The 17,208-nt window shown below is 38.5% G+C and overlaps 1 protein-coding gene across 12 annotated transcripts in view; it reads right to left on the reverse strand.

Moving 5' to 3' along the window:
* SH3D19 (SH3 domain containing 19) overlaps positions 1-17,208 on the reverse strand; it is an 84,219-nt gene that overhangs the window by 15,666 nt on the left and 51,345 nt on the right. For all 12 annotated transcript variants that reach the window (XM_021393747.1, XM_021393749.1, XM_021393746.1 and 9 more), the window contains 5 exons: positions 15,932-16,079; positions 15,517-15,718; positions 13,591-14,592; positions 5,317-5,424; positions 1,846-1,958 (listed from right to left, as the gene is read on the reverse strand). In XM_021393747.1, coding sequence (XP_021249422.1) covers positions 1,846-1,958; positions 5,317-5,424; positions 13,591-14,592; positions 15,517-15,718; positions 15,932-16,079 — 1,573 coding nt within the window. The remainder of the gene's footprint in view (positions 1-1,845; positions 1,959-5,316; positions 5,425-13,590; positions 14,593-15,516; positions 15,719-15,931; positions 16,080-17,208) is intronic.

A 17,208-nucleotide genomic window follows, 5' to 3' on the forward strand; every position in this document is an offset into this window, starting at 1 on the left:
AAAATACAACATCGATGCAACTTGCATGGGAAAAAGTCTCTTGCCAATAACGTTAGGTCTCATTCAAGAAGGTATCTAAGGAGGTTTCCTAGAGACCTAACAGACAAATCCTGATGAGTCTTGCTTTGGCAGATCAGGCCTTTACTGCTTCCAGATGCCCATCCCCACCTTGCCAGAGATTACTGCTACCCTGTAGCAGTCATTAGAGAGGAACACATGACATATCCAAAGGGCTTGGACCACAGTAATGGATTAACAAATTATCATCCTTCTGCCTCCTGCTGTTCATTTTTATTCCAGTGCCAGAGAACAGTGCCAACAGAGCTGACCAAGCACAGATGTTTGCAACAGAATGGTAAATCAGAGTGCTGAATCTAGGTTCAAAAGTAACCTTTTTGAATCAGTAACTTTTAGAAGGGCTGAACAGCCTTATCTAGATATGGACACACGCCTGAAACTGGTAAATTATTTCTGTGATTTTTCTCCACCTAGAAAATATCTAGATGTATTCTGTGACAGAACTTTGACTCTTGACTAAGTCCCCAGATGAATGCTCCTGAGTAAATACTTCTGATTAAAAAGAAACCTGCTGCTTTCAGATGGGAGTGGTATCCTAACAGCAAAACTTTTCCTCTCCTGCCTGAAAAGAAGCAAACCTGTACCAACTGCCACTTAAGGTCAATTGTTCCTACTTGTTCCATTGTTGCTAGTTAATCAGTTTCACAAACACTGCTAGTTTTAGGAGCCCCAGTTTTTGTAATACTTCATTATGAATTCATTCTCAGCATCCACCACTTGGCAATGGAAATAGCTTGAAATGACCATATTCCATCTGCAACTCAGGTTTAGAGGGAGGAATCTCAAAATCTGTAACAGGTTATTCCAAGATGACTGTATGAGGTGGATCTTCCATGCACCTGTCATAATAATCTGGATGATACTGCAAACATTTTGTACTGCGTAAAATGTTATTTAGTGCCTTCTATTGGCAATTATTTTTTTCAGCTTTGTCTAGAAAAGATAGGACCTCCATGAATAGCTTCTTTAGCTACAATGTTCAAAAGCCTCTCTATCTACTAGGAGAAGAAGCTAAAAATACATTTGCTGGCAGCTGTCCACCCAGTCTGAGCTTTTGATTTATCTTTTTACTGTCTGTGGTTTCCACAAGATTCCCCGCCATTTTTGTTATCATCATTCTCAACATTTGGAAATTCTACTGTCATTTTATACTTTAATTCTCTTTAGTAGATCTGCAACAAAAGGCATACAGGACACACAGATACAATGTACACCATTATTATGTGCTCAGCAGCAAGGAGCAGAGCCTTACTTTCCAAAATAGATGGTTCTACTTAGGTTCTGGTAAGGGCCAAAATAAAACAACTTGAAGAAAACTGAAGAAATCAAGCTTTGCTTACCAACAGAACAGTTTATCTACCTGTAAATTAGGTTGGCCGCAGGAAAAGTAGTACGCGTATGAAATTAAAAAAAACAAATGTATCTCTAAAGGACTTCGGCAGTATTTGACCGTCCAAATATTATTAGATTTTGAACCACCTTGCACTGTTTTCAAAACTCAATTGTAGCATATCCCGATTACAGCTACAAAACACAGAAAATTGAAGATAGATGTAATCAATGATTACAAAAATCAAAGCGTTTTTCAGAACTGCCAGCAGTCTAAATTACCTTATTAAAGAACACCATTAAAAGACTCATTTTTTGAGTAGTCCCTTTCATCCTTCGGTCCCTCAAACAAATTACTTTAAAAAGGACTGAGACTGACAAGAGATCTGTTACCCAAAGTAGGTAAAGCTGTGATACAACAAAACAGTTATAACTTACCATGTTTTTTACTAGGTCACCACTGTTGGGTTTGCCCGCTGTGATGTCAGAGGTGTTGCCAATAGGCTTTTCAGCAGGAAGTGGTGGAGGGCTATGTGGAATTTCATCTAAAGCTGTAAAATCAAAGCTCTGAATGAAAGTCTAATTAGTAGCTTGTTTACATAGAAAGTCTAATTGATAGCTTCTTTACACAGACCAACACTAGATAAGAGAATCCACCTTTGTATGGGGCATCTTGTTGTGAACACAACAGCCTTCCTCAGAGCCAGAGCAGCCAATGCACAGGACCACTTAAAGACTAGTGAACAGAAAAGGGATGTGAAGGGAACGTTGCAACTCTGACACTGAATATAGGAGTACTTCCCATTCTGCATAATGAATTCCCACTTTAGTCTCAGGACACCAGCAAGTTATTCTAGGGTTTCAGCTGCAATACTTGTTGATATAATATTAGACGAGTAGCAGAGTTCCTACCCCTGGGAATGTCAGACTCATTACTAGATACCCTGAAACACCATCACCATCTCTCAGCCACATTTCTAAACTAGCTCACTTTTTTCAGCTGTCAGCTCCTGGAATATCCTTCAGGCTGGAAAACAGCTGAGGGTTATTTCAAGTAACCCTGAATGATCAGGAGACTTGGATGGAAGAATCTACAGAAAGGTAAAGGCAAGAAAAAACTCTTGCCTGCTAGAAAATTCAGGAGGACAAAACAAAAGGAGAGATGGGAGTTCCCTGGCAGTCTGTAAGGAGCTGAGGAAATTCAGAACATAGAAGAGGAAAGAGTACAGCTCTTACTACAGAAAAATGATGGTCTCATTTTCAATTAAAAAATACAAAAAACCTTAGTTGTATGAGATTTATTTTAAATGTCTCCACCGTTGAAATCTGGGAAGTGCTTGGGACCAGTTTTGTATGCATATTTACCAATCATTTTGTCCTCATATACTGAAACTTTGTCACCTATTTTAAAATACACTTATATAAAAGGAAAAGTCTTTTCTCACAACAAATTTCAGACACTTAAGCTCTTCTGACTTCCAGCCAGCTTTGGAATTATGTGAAAAACATGTATACACAGCCTGGACTTCCGCATACATGACAAAAATGAAGACAGATTCTATGGAAAGAACAACTTTAAGTCACTCATTTTACAAAAAGTACTCTTAACAAAGAATGAGCACATAGGAAGGAGAGGTGGTGTTTGTTTTTAACACCTCCGTTGCACTGCTGTGATTTAAAAGGCTGGTATGATGTTTAAAAGTAAATAAGTTCAAGGATAAATACGTTATAGTCCTCAGGATTATTAGCAGGTCATAGTTACTGTGTTCGCAACGACTGAGCACAGGGAACGGAAGCTAATGAAGTTCATCCACTCTTCTAAACCAGTACTGTGAGGAGTAAAAACGGTACCTGCACGTAACTGCAATGGATATCTTCTCTTAACATACTTCACTGACATATAAAGAGCATGACATTTATTTATTCACACAATTTCAAATCTGGATATATGCACAGATGGCTTAATTTCCCTTTCTTTGCTGTCTATAAAGCCAAAATTAAAGAAAATGAAGAAAACAAGCTCCAAAAACTAGAAAGCAGGGGCTATCCTTCAGTGATTTCTAAGTGTAAAAACTGAAGTGGAAGTTTAATGCTTCCTTTCTAATCACAGCTCAACAAAAATGCTAATGAATAACTTCTAAAGCACTGGAGCCCAAATTCTTCAACATCCACCTCTGTCCTTTTTTTGGAAGTTCTGTTTTTTGGTTTTTGTTTTGTTTTGTTTTCCAGTTTTATTAGGGTTTTTGTTTTGCACTGATTCCTGACAGAATTAACACAAAATGGTGAAAAACCCATTGTACTGAGATCACATAGCTCTCCTACAAGGTAAATGCTACTACAGCACTGTTGCTCCTTAGCCCAATTGTATTATTCTTTTTTTTTTTTTATTAACAGTTTACATTTCTACAGTAGCTCCTATCTGACAGGAAGTTTACTCTGCTTATTTGGAACCTGCTCCTTCACATCCCATTAATCCTCCAGCCATCTCTCCTGCAAAACAGTCCTTCACATCCCTCTAACAACTGTAATTAAGCACATTATGACTGGCAGTTTTTGTAGAAAGTTCAATCACCACTAGAGAGCAGCAAGGGACAGGTTATCTACGAGCTGAAAAGAATCCAGATAAGGAAAAAGACAAGAAAAATGAATTTTTCAAGTCTTTTTTTTTTTTTATGGAAATTACAACGAAAGATCTCCTTTGTGGAGACAACCTATGTCTTGGGTTCTTTACAGTAGATTGTAAACATATTCTTCCAACTGAAAAAAAGCTTTTATTTATGACTATGTATTAGCAGAATGACTTTTCCTCATAGCTTTATCTTCTGTCTTCTCTGCATTTTTCATCACTTCCACTGCATTTAACATGTATGCAGAGGAAAAGAAAACCTAATATTTTAAAACAGTGGTGGGAGGGGATCTCAGGCAATAAGAAGAGAAAGTCTTGGCAGCAATACCACCAGGATATTTTTGGTTCTACATCTACTCAACTTAATAAAATAGGAGTCTGAAGCATGAGTGTTTAGAGCTAGCTGTCTTGTGATCTTTCTTCCTAAGCTTTGAGTATAAAACACAAGGCTAAATGTTAGCAAGTATGTACTCAAGGACAGACAGATCAACACACAAAGACCGATACAAATTTTCTGATAAATTTCCACTCTGAGACACTGTCAGTGCCATTTGTAAAGGTATAAAGAATCAGAGGTGGAAGAAAGCCACAGTCAGGAGATCCTTGACACAAAACTGAACAAATCAGTTCTTTGCATCCAAATTCTTGCGTGCCTTTTTCACTCCTTCAGTTACGACCAAGACACTATTGCTTAAACAACCATTGTTTTTAGATCAAACAGGGGTCAAGGAAACTTTTTGATGTAAGCCATGAAAACTGTACAACAACTTTTGAAGAACAATTTAATATACTAATGAGGTCCCTTTGACGAGTGCAGGTCCTGCTCCCAGGAAACTTGGGAGTGGCAACAAAATATCCTCAGATGATTTCTGAACATAAGTCAATTATTACCAAAGCAGTATGGTTTAGCTGACCGAACAAGTTTGCTCTGCTGAAAGGGTCTCCTACACATCTTCTCTGCCAGCTTTTAGATCATTTCCCTGCCGCCACTTCCCCTCTGGTAAGCATTAGCTCCAGAAGGTTCGAGAAACATCAAACTTAGTGCAAGGGAAGGCACCAGACAATGTAGTTACAAGAGCAGCATGAATCCCAGCCACTGCTCCCTCCCACCACAGCTCTTAGGTGGTCTCTTAGGTGTGTCGTTTGTCTGATTATGCCGTACCTCTGGATTTCTTTGACAGCTAATACAGCAAGTTAATAGCAATTCCCTTTTAAAAAAGTTAGTTGCTGATAAAATCATTTCCCAATAAAGACTTTTCAGGCAGCTCAGGAAAAAAACTTACATTTTCCAGGCTTAGCTGGGATTCGGATAACAGTGGGTTTCCGTGCTAAAGCTGGTTGAGCTGCCTGTTCCTTTGCCGGTTCAATTTTGGGAAGGAGCTGGAATGGATCTATAAGGGAAAAAAACAATATATTTAAGGTTTATTTGTTGAACATAAATCTTACCAGCTACTGCATTAGTTATTAAGGACATCAATATTCACATGCAAGAAAGTAATAAAAAAATGTTTCCAGGGACAAACATTGGGCTGATATGAATAGAGTAGAGCACTTTGTAAATAATGTATCTTTTTGGTACAACTGCTTTCACAGTTGAATTAACACAAACACGTTCCAGATGCCTTCTAGGATTATATAAAGCCACTGAATCTGAGCAACCTCATTGCTTGATAATAGGGACCTGCAATCAGGATGGCGTCAGGGAAATGTATTTTCAGAGTAGTTGCTTGAATATGCTGTGAACGCAATTGCCAGAAAGTTTTAATCAATAAAATCTTGCCAAAGCTAAACAGCCAGTGCTACAGCAGAAAAAACACCAACAGAAACAAACAGAAAAACAGAAAGAATGTAAATGTTACTAATTACAAGATCTCTTTACTGTAGAAAACCTAATTCCCTTGAAGATTCTGCATCATTTTTGCTGATTATAAACCTGAAGTCATGGGGAAGACTGGTTCAGGCCAAGGACTGAGTTGTCCCTGAGCTCTGTCTGCCCCTGCATGTATCACTCATTCCTCTACAAGACCATCCAGTCATTCCATTGGTAAGATAGGAGCAATGTTTTCTATGAATAATAAACTTAATCTCTGGTCTCACTCTCATGGCATGAGAACATATGCGCATGTAGAAGGCAGCTGTAAAAATGCTTGTACATAAATAAAACTCAAATCAAAGGGCTCTTTCTAAAGTACACCTTCATGTCAAAAAGCAATACTTCATTTCCTATGTTGTTAACAGACGCTACCTTTTTCTCTGACATTACCAAAAATTGATGTAAAACGCTAATGCTTAACTGCATCATAAACATATAGGGCAGAAACTGGAGAAGTATTCCAGCCAATAAATTACCCATGGCATGTATTCACAGCTCCGAGAGATGACTTTGATCTCCTATGGTGGCCTTTTCAGATGTGTACCTCAATGAGATGTTATTTATGGAGTGTCAGAGTCTCAGAGAAGAAGCACGCTGGGCATCTCTTTAAATTCAACAAGGCTTTTTAGAAAAACTCACCCCTTCCCAAAACTACTGCACACTTTGTGATAAAGGTGGAAACTCTGCATTTGTTAAAATCCTATCTTCAGCACTTAGAAAAAAAACAAAAAACCTGACATCGCATGAAGTCATGATTTCTTATAGATAATTTTGAACAGCATATCAGTGCAGCTTATCAATACACTTGAAATCTGTGTTTGTGAATGCAAATTAGATTTCAAAATATCTAGAAGTACAGTGTTTACGTACGAACAAATCTTTCAGCACTTTAAAGAACTTGGTATTTTTAGAGAGAAGACCACCAAGTACACTAAGCTCTTTATTTTAAAACTAACAATAGCCCAAAATAATTTCAGACAGAGCAACGTGTAATAACCAGCTGCTGAATTACAGCATGCCAGACTGCCCTCCCGCAAGCACAAAACTTGGAGTCCTCACGCGTTGCTGGCAGCCCCTCTGCTCCCCTGCCCCGAGGTTCATCTCCTGCTAGCCCCAACCCCAGGGTTCTCCTTGCAGGAGCACCTTGGATTAGCACCAGTCAGCAAAAGGTTTAGGCTCCTTCTGTGAAAGCTGCACCAGAACAGAGTTTCTTCCAGAGGAGCGAAAAACACAGATCACAGCAGGGCTGCAAGCAGTCCGGCAGTAAGGTAGTTACAAGAAACAAAAATCCCACTTGCAGAACAAGGCTGCAGTTTTAATTTTCTTTCTTTTCTTTACACCTGTGTCTGCAAGCTACACTGCTACAATTTAAATTGCATTTAAAAAAAAAAATTACCTCATTTTAACTCTTACAACAGTGTTCTGAATTATTTTGGTGCAGATGAAAAAAAAAAAAAATCCAAGCCAGGCTTTCATCCCCTGCCTGCCAGCTATGTGGTAACCATGCCCTAGCTGCAAGGAGCCCCCTGTAGAGGCCTACCCGTAGAAGTTCCTGGGGAAGCTCAAGGCACAGCATACTTATGGGCAGACAGCTCTGGACAAACCAGGCAACAGGGATCTCTCACAGTCACCTGCTGCAGAGGTGAAGGAAGCTCTGCATGAACTGTGAGGAAATCATTTTCCAAAGCCTCAGTCTTATAAAAAAAATATAGGCAGAGTAAAGCCAAACAGGAATACTTTAAACAACCAAAATTCTTATAAAATGGAAGATCTCAAATTTTACAGAATTACTGTTTGTCAATTGCTGATCGTTTCTATGCATAGAGATGGTTTTCTTGAACATCCAACAGTTGGCTGAGGTCTCTCAATCAACAGATTTGAGAGAAAACATTTTTAAGTCTCAGTTTTCTCACCCAAGGCTGAGAAAATCCTTTTATAAACCTTAGTTTTCCATCATTATCTTATGTTCAATTGTACTGTTGTCACCTCATAATTAGTTGAAAACTCATTACCTTGTTTGTGTCATTCCATTCCCCAGTGTTGGGTCTGCAGCAGAAATTGGCTGAGTAAATGACTGTACAGCTTTGTGCAACGGGACTGACAGCATATCAAATTTTTATGTTGTTTAACAACAACTGGGCATCGTTTGAGTATAATTCATGGGAGTGTGAAAACAGAATTGTTAATATACTCATTTAAGCCTCCTCAGCTCAAGGAAATTAATCTGCAAGGCATTTTTCATAAAATATCAAAAGACTTCTATCGATCTTTCTTTATTAAAATTTTACAGTGACACTTAAAGCCTGTGTTTTCATTAGTCTCACTCTTCTAGAGCTTTTGTTTCAAAGGATTAATTAGTAACATACATTACTGTACTCCTTTGTAGGAAAGGCAAACAGAAGTTGTGCATCCAAATACACCATATATCACCTCTTTCTTTTACCAGTTCAGGAGAGAGATCTTTTCTGCCCACTTCCATTTATCATCCTCATTTAAAATCAGGGATGCGCGGGTTACAGAAGAATGAGGAGCTTCAGAAAGTTACCCAAAACTTTTTTTTGATACAACAGCATTCAATGAACTTTCTGAAGCATTCACTGAATATTGTTCTATAAAAACCGCACAACAACAAAGCAAACAGCTATTTCAGAAAGTGTTACTTTAATGATCATCTTTCCTCCAAGAAAAGGAAAGATGATCCAGATGCCCTAACAGAAATTTCAAACTTCTCACACATACGCAAGATTTAAAAAAAATGAGTTATGCTAAGACTTAGGGACACAAAGATGTTATGTGGCAGCATTTATTGCTACTCAGAGCAGCAGAAATGCAGTGAAGTACTTGCACAGGTATTAGACAATGCGCTCTGTTCACTGTTGACATCTAACAAATTGAAACAAAAAGATGGGTAACTCATGGCTAGCAATCATTGCTTTTTAAGAACAAATCTGACCCAAAGAATGAATGATGTTTAAAGGATACACGTGGGGCACGCAGAAGGAGCTATCAGCACAACAAAAACGCATGAAGTCACAGACTTATGTAGAATTTAATGCTGTCTACAATGTATTGGTATATAAGAGATGCAATAGAAGATCCAATGTTAAGCATACTCGCTAAAAACACAAAATGTCCTCAGTTGAACAATGAAATACCTCATCCATGGTGTTAGAAAGCTGGAAAAGAAAAAATCAAACCTGCTACTAGAATAGCAAAATTTCTTGGGCTACTGTAACACGTAATGACAAGCATTCCTAGGATGTAAAAATTACAGCACTACGCAGGTCACAGAAATGGTTATAAATGGACTTTTTTCAAGCTTTGACTATAATCAGGTTTTTGGCATTTCTCTCCCAAACTGTGGGGATCCCCACAGTTACTTTTTATGTGCATCTAAAAGCACAACACCTTAACATGGACAAGCTAGCAGTGAAGAACTACTAGAAACGAGAGTAATTACACAGACTTTGACACAAAAGGACCACTAATACCAACATGAACTGCAATGTTTGGAGAGTTTTCCTATATCATTAATTTATTTTGTCGTTACGGAAAAGAATCTAGTAGTTCAAGTTGTATGAGCCTTCAGGAGGCCCTAACCCAACCTCTTGCCCAGAAGTGGTCAGCTACAATGTTATGTTGCTAGAAACTGGCTATGTAATCTGGTCTAACTTCACCACTCTGGTGCCAGATGGTACTTGGACGCAGGGTGGACAACAAAACCCAAGACTGCTCCTGGAGAGTAAGAAACATAGCCTCATCCATTCTTGCTGTGTCAAGGAATATAAGTAAAAGCAAGTAACCACAAGAGTCATTGAAAGTAACACAGCAGAATACTAAGAAAAGTTGCATTATTTTGAAGATAGTTCTGGAGTAATTGACCAGTTACAAATATTTTAGTTCTTTTTTTCCTCTTCCTTCCTGAGGAAGCAATTGAAAACAAGCAGCTGGGCAATAAACCCACAGAAGACAAAGTTGGAGTTACTCAAGCAGCAGTTTTTCCGAATTGGCCACAACGTCACACAGATGCTACCATTCATGCTGCAAGAAGGAACAAGATATATAAATAGACAGTAATCACTGGTTTGGTCATTTTTTCTCCCCATACAGACAGAAGTGAACTTTTATACTATGATGAAGTAAATAACTAAATAAAAGAATTGATAAATGCATCAGCTGTATTATTGTTAGAACTGAAATACATCAATACGATGAAGACGGAAGAGAAAGCTGCCTTCTGCTGGTAAGGTTAGAATATCTCCGAATTACCTTCCAAAACACTTCGTTTAAATTAAGTGCTGCTGTATCACAAATAGAGCGACCAGTGAACTGTATGACATCTCAGAGAGAAGGCAAAGGAGAAGAACTCTATATGCATAGAAAAGAATTTAAATATTTTAGCAGGATCACCTCCAGGTTTTAATTTAAATATATGCTTTAAATGCACTGTTGCCTTATTTTCCGCCTCGGGACATTTGAAGGCAGGCACGCTACATGCTTTAACATCGCAACTCTTACAAGTTAAAGTGAAAATCCTGGATCTACCAAAGCCATAGAACTTCTATTTAGTTCAACTTGCACTAGGATTTCATTTCTGAGCCCTTGTAAAAAAATTCACTACTGAGAAAAGATTCCAACTGACAGATTAGTGAAACTTTTAACCCCAAGGTACTGCACAAATCCCAGTTACCAGCTATAAGAGATTTGTAAAAATACTATTTATGATCCAAAATATCACAACTGTCATCAAAGCATTAACACTTCAAGATTTACGCTCCCAAGTAGATGCCTTCACATTCTAAGGGACTGACCAAAACAGAAGTAATTTTATTAGGATACAAACACCTGTGAACATTATCTCTAGCCTTTGTGTGAAAAATTATGCAGGCATTTGAAACTGGCATCAGTTTTGGCTGCTGCTGAAAAGAACTGTTTTACGAATTTGTCACTCCTAACTTCTCCTTCCTGGCATTTCCCTTGGGCCAGCAGTGAAGACAAGAGTTGGCTGCAAGGTTCTGCCACGGTTTACCTCTGAATCACACAGCTCTTGATTCTCCAGTGCTTCAACAGACTTCAGCTGTCATCATGGATGCTGAAAGCTTTGAAAGTGACCTTGATACCCTGTTTCTCAATTCGCACTGGAAGAACCATTTGTTTTGCTTGTGTTTCACTTTTTCATCCAGATGCTCACCTCAACTTTTCCACCTTTCCCATCATCAACTGAATGCTTCACTTTCTTACTTTTGCATCAGATGTTAGCAGAAGCAGTAATCTCTGTCCCATTCTGTTTACATTAGTTTAAGTGCCAGATGCATTTGTGCTGTATCAGAAAAAAAAGTTTGTGAATGTTATAATCTGTGATGTAAAACTGCTTTTTGACCAAAAAAATCAGCTGATGCTTTGTTTCAAACACCGCTGCATAAAAGCCTTCCTCCTCTAGGGTTGCCATAACAACAAGCAGAGCACTGTCATTTTGTTAAGTAATGACAATGACAAATATGTAAAAAATACGAAGGTCTGGGGAACTGGGAGCTAGATTACAGCTTCTCCTCCTGCCTTTACAAAACATTTTACTGCGGATTCATCTTGTAAATCCTAAGCTGTTCCTATGGGAACAGGAGAAATAGCTGGTGTTACTGCTCTGTGTTGCCTCATTTTTCAGAAAGCCACTGTTGTTCTTGCAGATGCTTTGTCAAGACCTAGCATTGCATTAGTAATCAAGGTTACAGTGTATGATCTTCAGCTCACACATGCCTGAAAAAATCTGGATCGAATTCTAATTTTTCAGTGTAATAAAACAATAATGCTGTCAGACCTTCTCTTTGGTAGGTATGAAGGTGTTGTAGCAAAGATGCCACTTTATTAAACAAATAAGATCATGGACAGTTGACTCAGGAAATCAAGAAACCATCATTTGAATAATCCCTCAGTCAACCACGATAATTGGAAGTTGCTCTTTATTAAATCAAGAATAGCATCTAGGATGTCAGAAAGGTGAAGACTCATCACTTCATCACTAAACCTGCTGTTTTTGTTGTTTTTCTTTCCAGGTGATTTTCTTTGGGATCACTGAACTTCTGATTTAACAGAAGAATTATTATTAGCTAATTTTTTCAGGTTAGGGGAAAGGCAGTCTTATGGGTCACACAGCCAAAACATCATTTTTCGTTTTATGCACTTTCAAGATGTAAGAATTCTCTTTTCTGATACTTAGAACAGTTCAGTTTTCCCTTCAATTGCTGAACCTTTTCAACAAAAAACTAAAAAGATGAATTTTCTCTCAGATGCATGGTAACCATTCCTCGTGCTTCTAACTTCTAAAACTATCACATACACAGTGGCTGCTGTACAATTGCAGTCTCCAGACATTAGGACCACAACTCTATTCTCAGTTAGATACTGTCACTCATGCACCTCAAAATGCCTCTTCACTCACTCAGTACTCCTTCCAGGTCTGCTACAGCCTCTGCAGTGCTCCTGGAACGCTTTCATCCAAGAAAAAGGCAGACATAGATCCAAGTTAAGCTAATTAGCTGTCCTGAAGTACATTCTGTTGCCTTACTTCATTGCTTTCATAAGCTGCTTCAAGATTTTTATTGACCTGAACAGTTTAAAGGTGTTAAGGATTTTCTATATCTGCTCTGGGCTTTTTATGCCACTATAGAATAGAAGCGATAAATTGGAGCTTCATCTAACAATATAATCCACAAACTAAAGAAATCCCACTTACTAACAACCATTAATACTGATTTATTGTGACAACTACACAATACTTACGCATCTCTTCTCAGAGAGCTGAGATGTTTAATGATAAATGAGGTAAAAAAAGGTTTAAATTCACAGTCCTTTGAACATGCATTTTGTATGACATACCATCTGTTTCAAAGCAGAATACTTCCTGGATCGCAGTGGGGCTGGTAGGCTAAATCAGGACATATTTGAGTGCTAAGAGGGGAAAACTCATTGCTGCAAAACTTATTGACAGCCCAGCACCTACTTGTGTCTTAAACTACCTAAATCAGAAAAAAAAATGCCCCAATTGGCTTCTTTTTTGACAGAGTCAGATTACGAGAGCAATATAGCTGCAGTAATTAACCCACCCATGTGAAATTTTCACTTTTCAGAAAAATTTCAAGTTGCATAAGAAACACATAGCCACATAAAAGACCAACACATGAAAGAGAATAACTAGCCACTACTGAGAGTATTCCAGCATGTCTGACCACTGCTCTCTCTAAGTAATAAACATTGCTACTTCCCTACATGATCTAGTGGAATAAATATCTACATATTTACTGCGCTCAGGAGGTTTCTGTTGCAGAATTTCAGGCACTCAAATAAATTAGTTAGACTGGATGGCAAGAGATAAGATGTCCCAAGTTCCTGAGAGAGAATTCTGATACATTCTGGAGGCAACACGTGGCATACAGCATCAACTCTTTTATCATTATTTTAGTTATTGCGTAATAAATCCAGCAGGAAACCTCTGAGATTTATACAGCCTAGAATCCTTCTGAGTCCCAAAACCCAAGTAATTTCATAGTGATCTTGACATGACAGAAAACAAAGAATTTCATACACACATAAACTCAGTCAAGACAAGCAGAATAGGTAGACATAATTCATACAGCATCATACAATCTGCAAACAGTAACCACAGTGACAGTTTTAAACAACATCTTACCTGCTGCTGCTTCACAATTGATGCTATCTTTAACTGCACAAGGTGGACTTAGGGGCAAAACATCATCATCAAAACTGATCAGATCTCCTTCCACATCTAGCTTACTTTGCAAAGCAGGTGCTGAGGAGTTCGCTGCAGGTGTCAGCTCCCCCAGAGACTTTAAAACCTTTTCCTGGGCAGATACAGAAGTCCGTGGCGGAGCAGAGATTGGTTTTAGCGGGATCAAAGAAAGAGCAGGATTTTCTGCAGAATGTGACTTTTTAGGAATAAGAGGCCTTGGAGCAGGAACAGGAAATTTTCTTTGTTCATTGCTGTTCTCTGCAACTGAGCCACTCTTTGCATCAAGAAAATTGCTACTACTACTTTTTACAAGGCCGGGTTTTGGTTTCTTTGGCAGTTCAGGTTTGGTTACAACACTGCTCCCAACTGCTTCAGGTTGAAGCTGCAGTTCTTTGGAAGAAGGTGTTGGTTTGCTTTCTGTCCATGCATCCCAGTCTCCTGAAACTCTGTTCACTCCTGGCTTTGGAGCAACTACTGGCTTCTTTGCAGGTACGGGTCTTGTGGCAAATGAACGAGGGGCAATTTCTGGTTTCTTTAATAGTCCTGAGGTATTGTTAGCTCCTTGGGTTTCAAAAACTTTTATCCTTGAACCAATACTACTTTGGCTCTTTCCTGTACTCATGCTGTCCACTGTCAAGTGATTGTCTAGTAAGCTATCATCTAAGACAGACGACTGCTGAACTGAAAGTTGCTGCCTTTCTGTGTCAGACTGGTTCACTTCTTCCCCATTGCCTCTTATTTGACTTTCAGTATTTTTGACCACAGGTTTGAGATTGCTTCTTGATCTTGGCTTTGGCACAGGACATATCACAGCATTGGGATTTTCTTGGTGTCTCTGATCTTCAGAACTTTCAAAAGCTATTAAAGAAGTCTCATTTTCTGAAGAAGATCTGTTCAAGAGAGATGCAGAAGGCCTAGGAGGTTTCAGAGGACTTGGCCCTACTAAAAGAAAAGGTTTCAGTTACCTATTCCAGAACACTGTATTTATATTACTTTCTATCAGCCATAAGGATGTGAAACAATAATTTTTGTTCAAAACCGTGTTCACACTGCTGCTTGTGAAACTGGAATTCTCTTTCTAAAAAGACAAATGGAAAAAAAAAACTCCAGGAAGAAATTGAAGAGTGCTGAAATGCATGGCATCTGCATGTTCTGAATTCAAAATTACTTGTTAGCTTGCACCAGGAAGGGTATACAAGTAACATCTTGACCAAGGAACAGTACAGTAATTCCCTCAGCTGAGTATTACACACATACAGTCAGTTACTTTCCAGTTTGAATGTGTAATGCTGCTGTTACTCTGATTGGACCTGTGAGCTCTACTGGCACAAAACTAATTGCCACTATGGCAGAACTGTGCAAAACAGTAAAGATTTTTATTGTAAAGTCATAAAGACACATGATTTTACTCATCTTCATTACAGAAGTAGTTTTAATTGTAGTCTAAAGGTGAATGCAATGGTACTTCAGAAGAGAGGAGTTTTACAGCAATTTACAGCATCAGTCATTCACAGAAATTTAACTGTTATTCATGGTAACTGTTGCACAGATGAGAGAACCATAGCATCCTTAAGGTTGAAAAAGACCTCTAAAATCATCTAAGCTAACCGTCAATCCTACGCTACCATGCCAACTACACCACGTCCCTCAGCGCCACATCTACATGTTTTTTTGAATACCTCCAGAGACGGTGACTCCACCATTTTCCTGGGCAGCCCGTTCCAATGCATCACAACCCTCTCTGTGAATAATTTTTTCCTAATATCCAAATTGAACTTCCCTCAGCACAGCTTGAGATGAATAATGAAGAACATCTTCAGGAAACAGACTAGGATTTTCATCAAGGGGAAGTCAAAAAAATCTCACCCGGATAGTTTGTAGATTCCCAGTGTGTAGACACACTGTTTTTTACATTACTTCCTGGCAAATGGCTGATTAATTCCTCTGGAAAGTCAGTTTGTGTTGCAGAAGTAGTGGTATGTCTAGGAGCAGCAGCATTATTGTTATTTGTTGTATTCACTTGCACTTGATTTATTTCTTTTATCACCTGCTCGTAAGACGGAGGAAGCTACAAGACAAAGACAGAAATATTAATGCATGTCCAAATGTGATCTTTAAAAAAAAATAGCATATACATTTAAAAATACTAAATTAACAGGCAGAAGAGCAATGTCATGAAAACCTAAGCAAGCAAAACTCTTAGTGATAAAACTGTTTTGGTTTTTTAAGTTTGTTTTTAACCTTTATACGTCAAACACAGTTCATGTAAATTCACTCTCACCTCAGCTGGAATAAGCTCATTTGTCCTCCACTGAGCATGAGGTGAAGCAGAAGGGAATCCCAATCCCTGAGGAGTGACAGGGCTTGCACCTGGAAACCAGGAGGACGGCCGGAGGGGTTCAGCAGCAACTATTGTAATTTCAGGACGCCTAGAGGTAAAGCAAAGGGGAATAATTACCTAAAACATCTCAAAATAGTTACTTTAAATATAAAAGACTAACGTTCCCTCAGCATCAAAAAATCAAAACAGCTCAGGTCTTTTTAATTTACCCAAAGTATCTTTCCATGATTTCAAAGCAAGTTACCTGACCTTTCTAATAAGCACTTAGGCTTCCATTCAGAAAACCTAATTAAATGCCTAAGCCAAAAAGTAGGTTTATTGGCTTCAGTAAAATAATTTACATGCTAAAAGCATCCAAATACAAGTGTAACTCAATTAGATGGAAGAAGTCTTACTCTTCAAGGGATAATGAGAATTAATCATGCATTTGCCCTTAGTCTGCTGCAGTGTGAAAACAGTGGGATAGTTAAAACTGCTTCTGGCTGGCTACCTATAAGCTCGTCTACCCTGAAGACTTCTGAGGAAGCCTCCCACTGTGCTAAAGGAAGGGCAGAGCATGCCTCACAAGCCCTTTGGGACAGGGCCTCTTCGCTTACAGCATCTAGTATAACAGGGACCCAGAGGTACTTTCACTGTTTTACTGCTGTAACAACTGCTTTAGAGGATAAGCTGCAGCAACAACATGTGCTTTTCAAACACAGCCCCCAACCACCAATTAATCTAGAGTCCCTGCAGAAAATACGTATTGAGAAGTGAGCTTTGTGAGCAGATGAAGCATCTGCTACAGAAACTTCTGTCTACTAACAGAAAAACCGCAGAAACCTAAGTTCTAAAACTTGAAAAATTAAACAAGGAGGAATGCAGTCCCTTCACACCTGAAGTAATAGCAGATTTGGTTCAAAGGCTATTCAGGTTAGTGATCTACTTTCTCAAACCTTTGGAGAAACCAGGATGTGTGACAGTGCACCTGATAGTGTGCTTATTTTCATCGTGAAGTGATCTAATAAATAAATGTCAAGAAATTAAAACAGTTCCATATAGGTTTGGTGTTTGGTTGCCTTTTTTTTTTTTTTTTGAAGATACATACAGCACTTAAGTAGAGAACTCCAAGTCTTAATCCACCCTGGGTTTAAGCATCACAGCATTGTGGTTTTCTTCCAAGTCTAATTTATTTTTAAACACATGAAAGATAACAAGAAGGAAAAAAAAATAAACTA

The sequence above is a fragment of the Numida meleagris genome, chromosome 4, assembly GCF_002078875.1.
Source record: "Numida meleagris isolate 19003 breed g44 Domestic line chromosome 4, NumMel1.0, whole genome shotgun sequence".
In the NCBI taxonomy this organism is placed as follows: Eukaryota; Metazoa; Chordata; class Aves; order Galliformes; family Numididae; genus Numida; species Numida meleagris.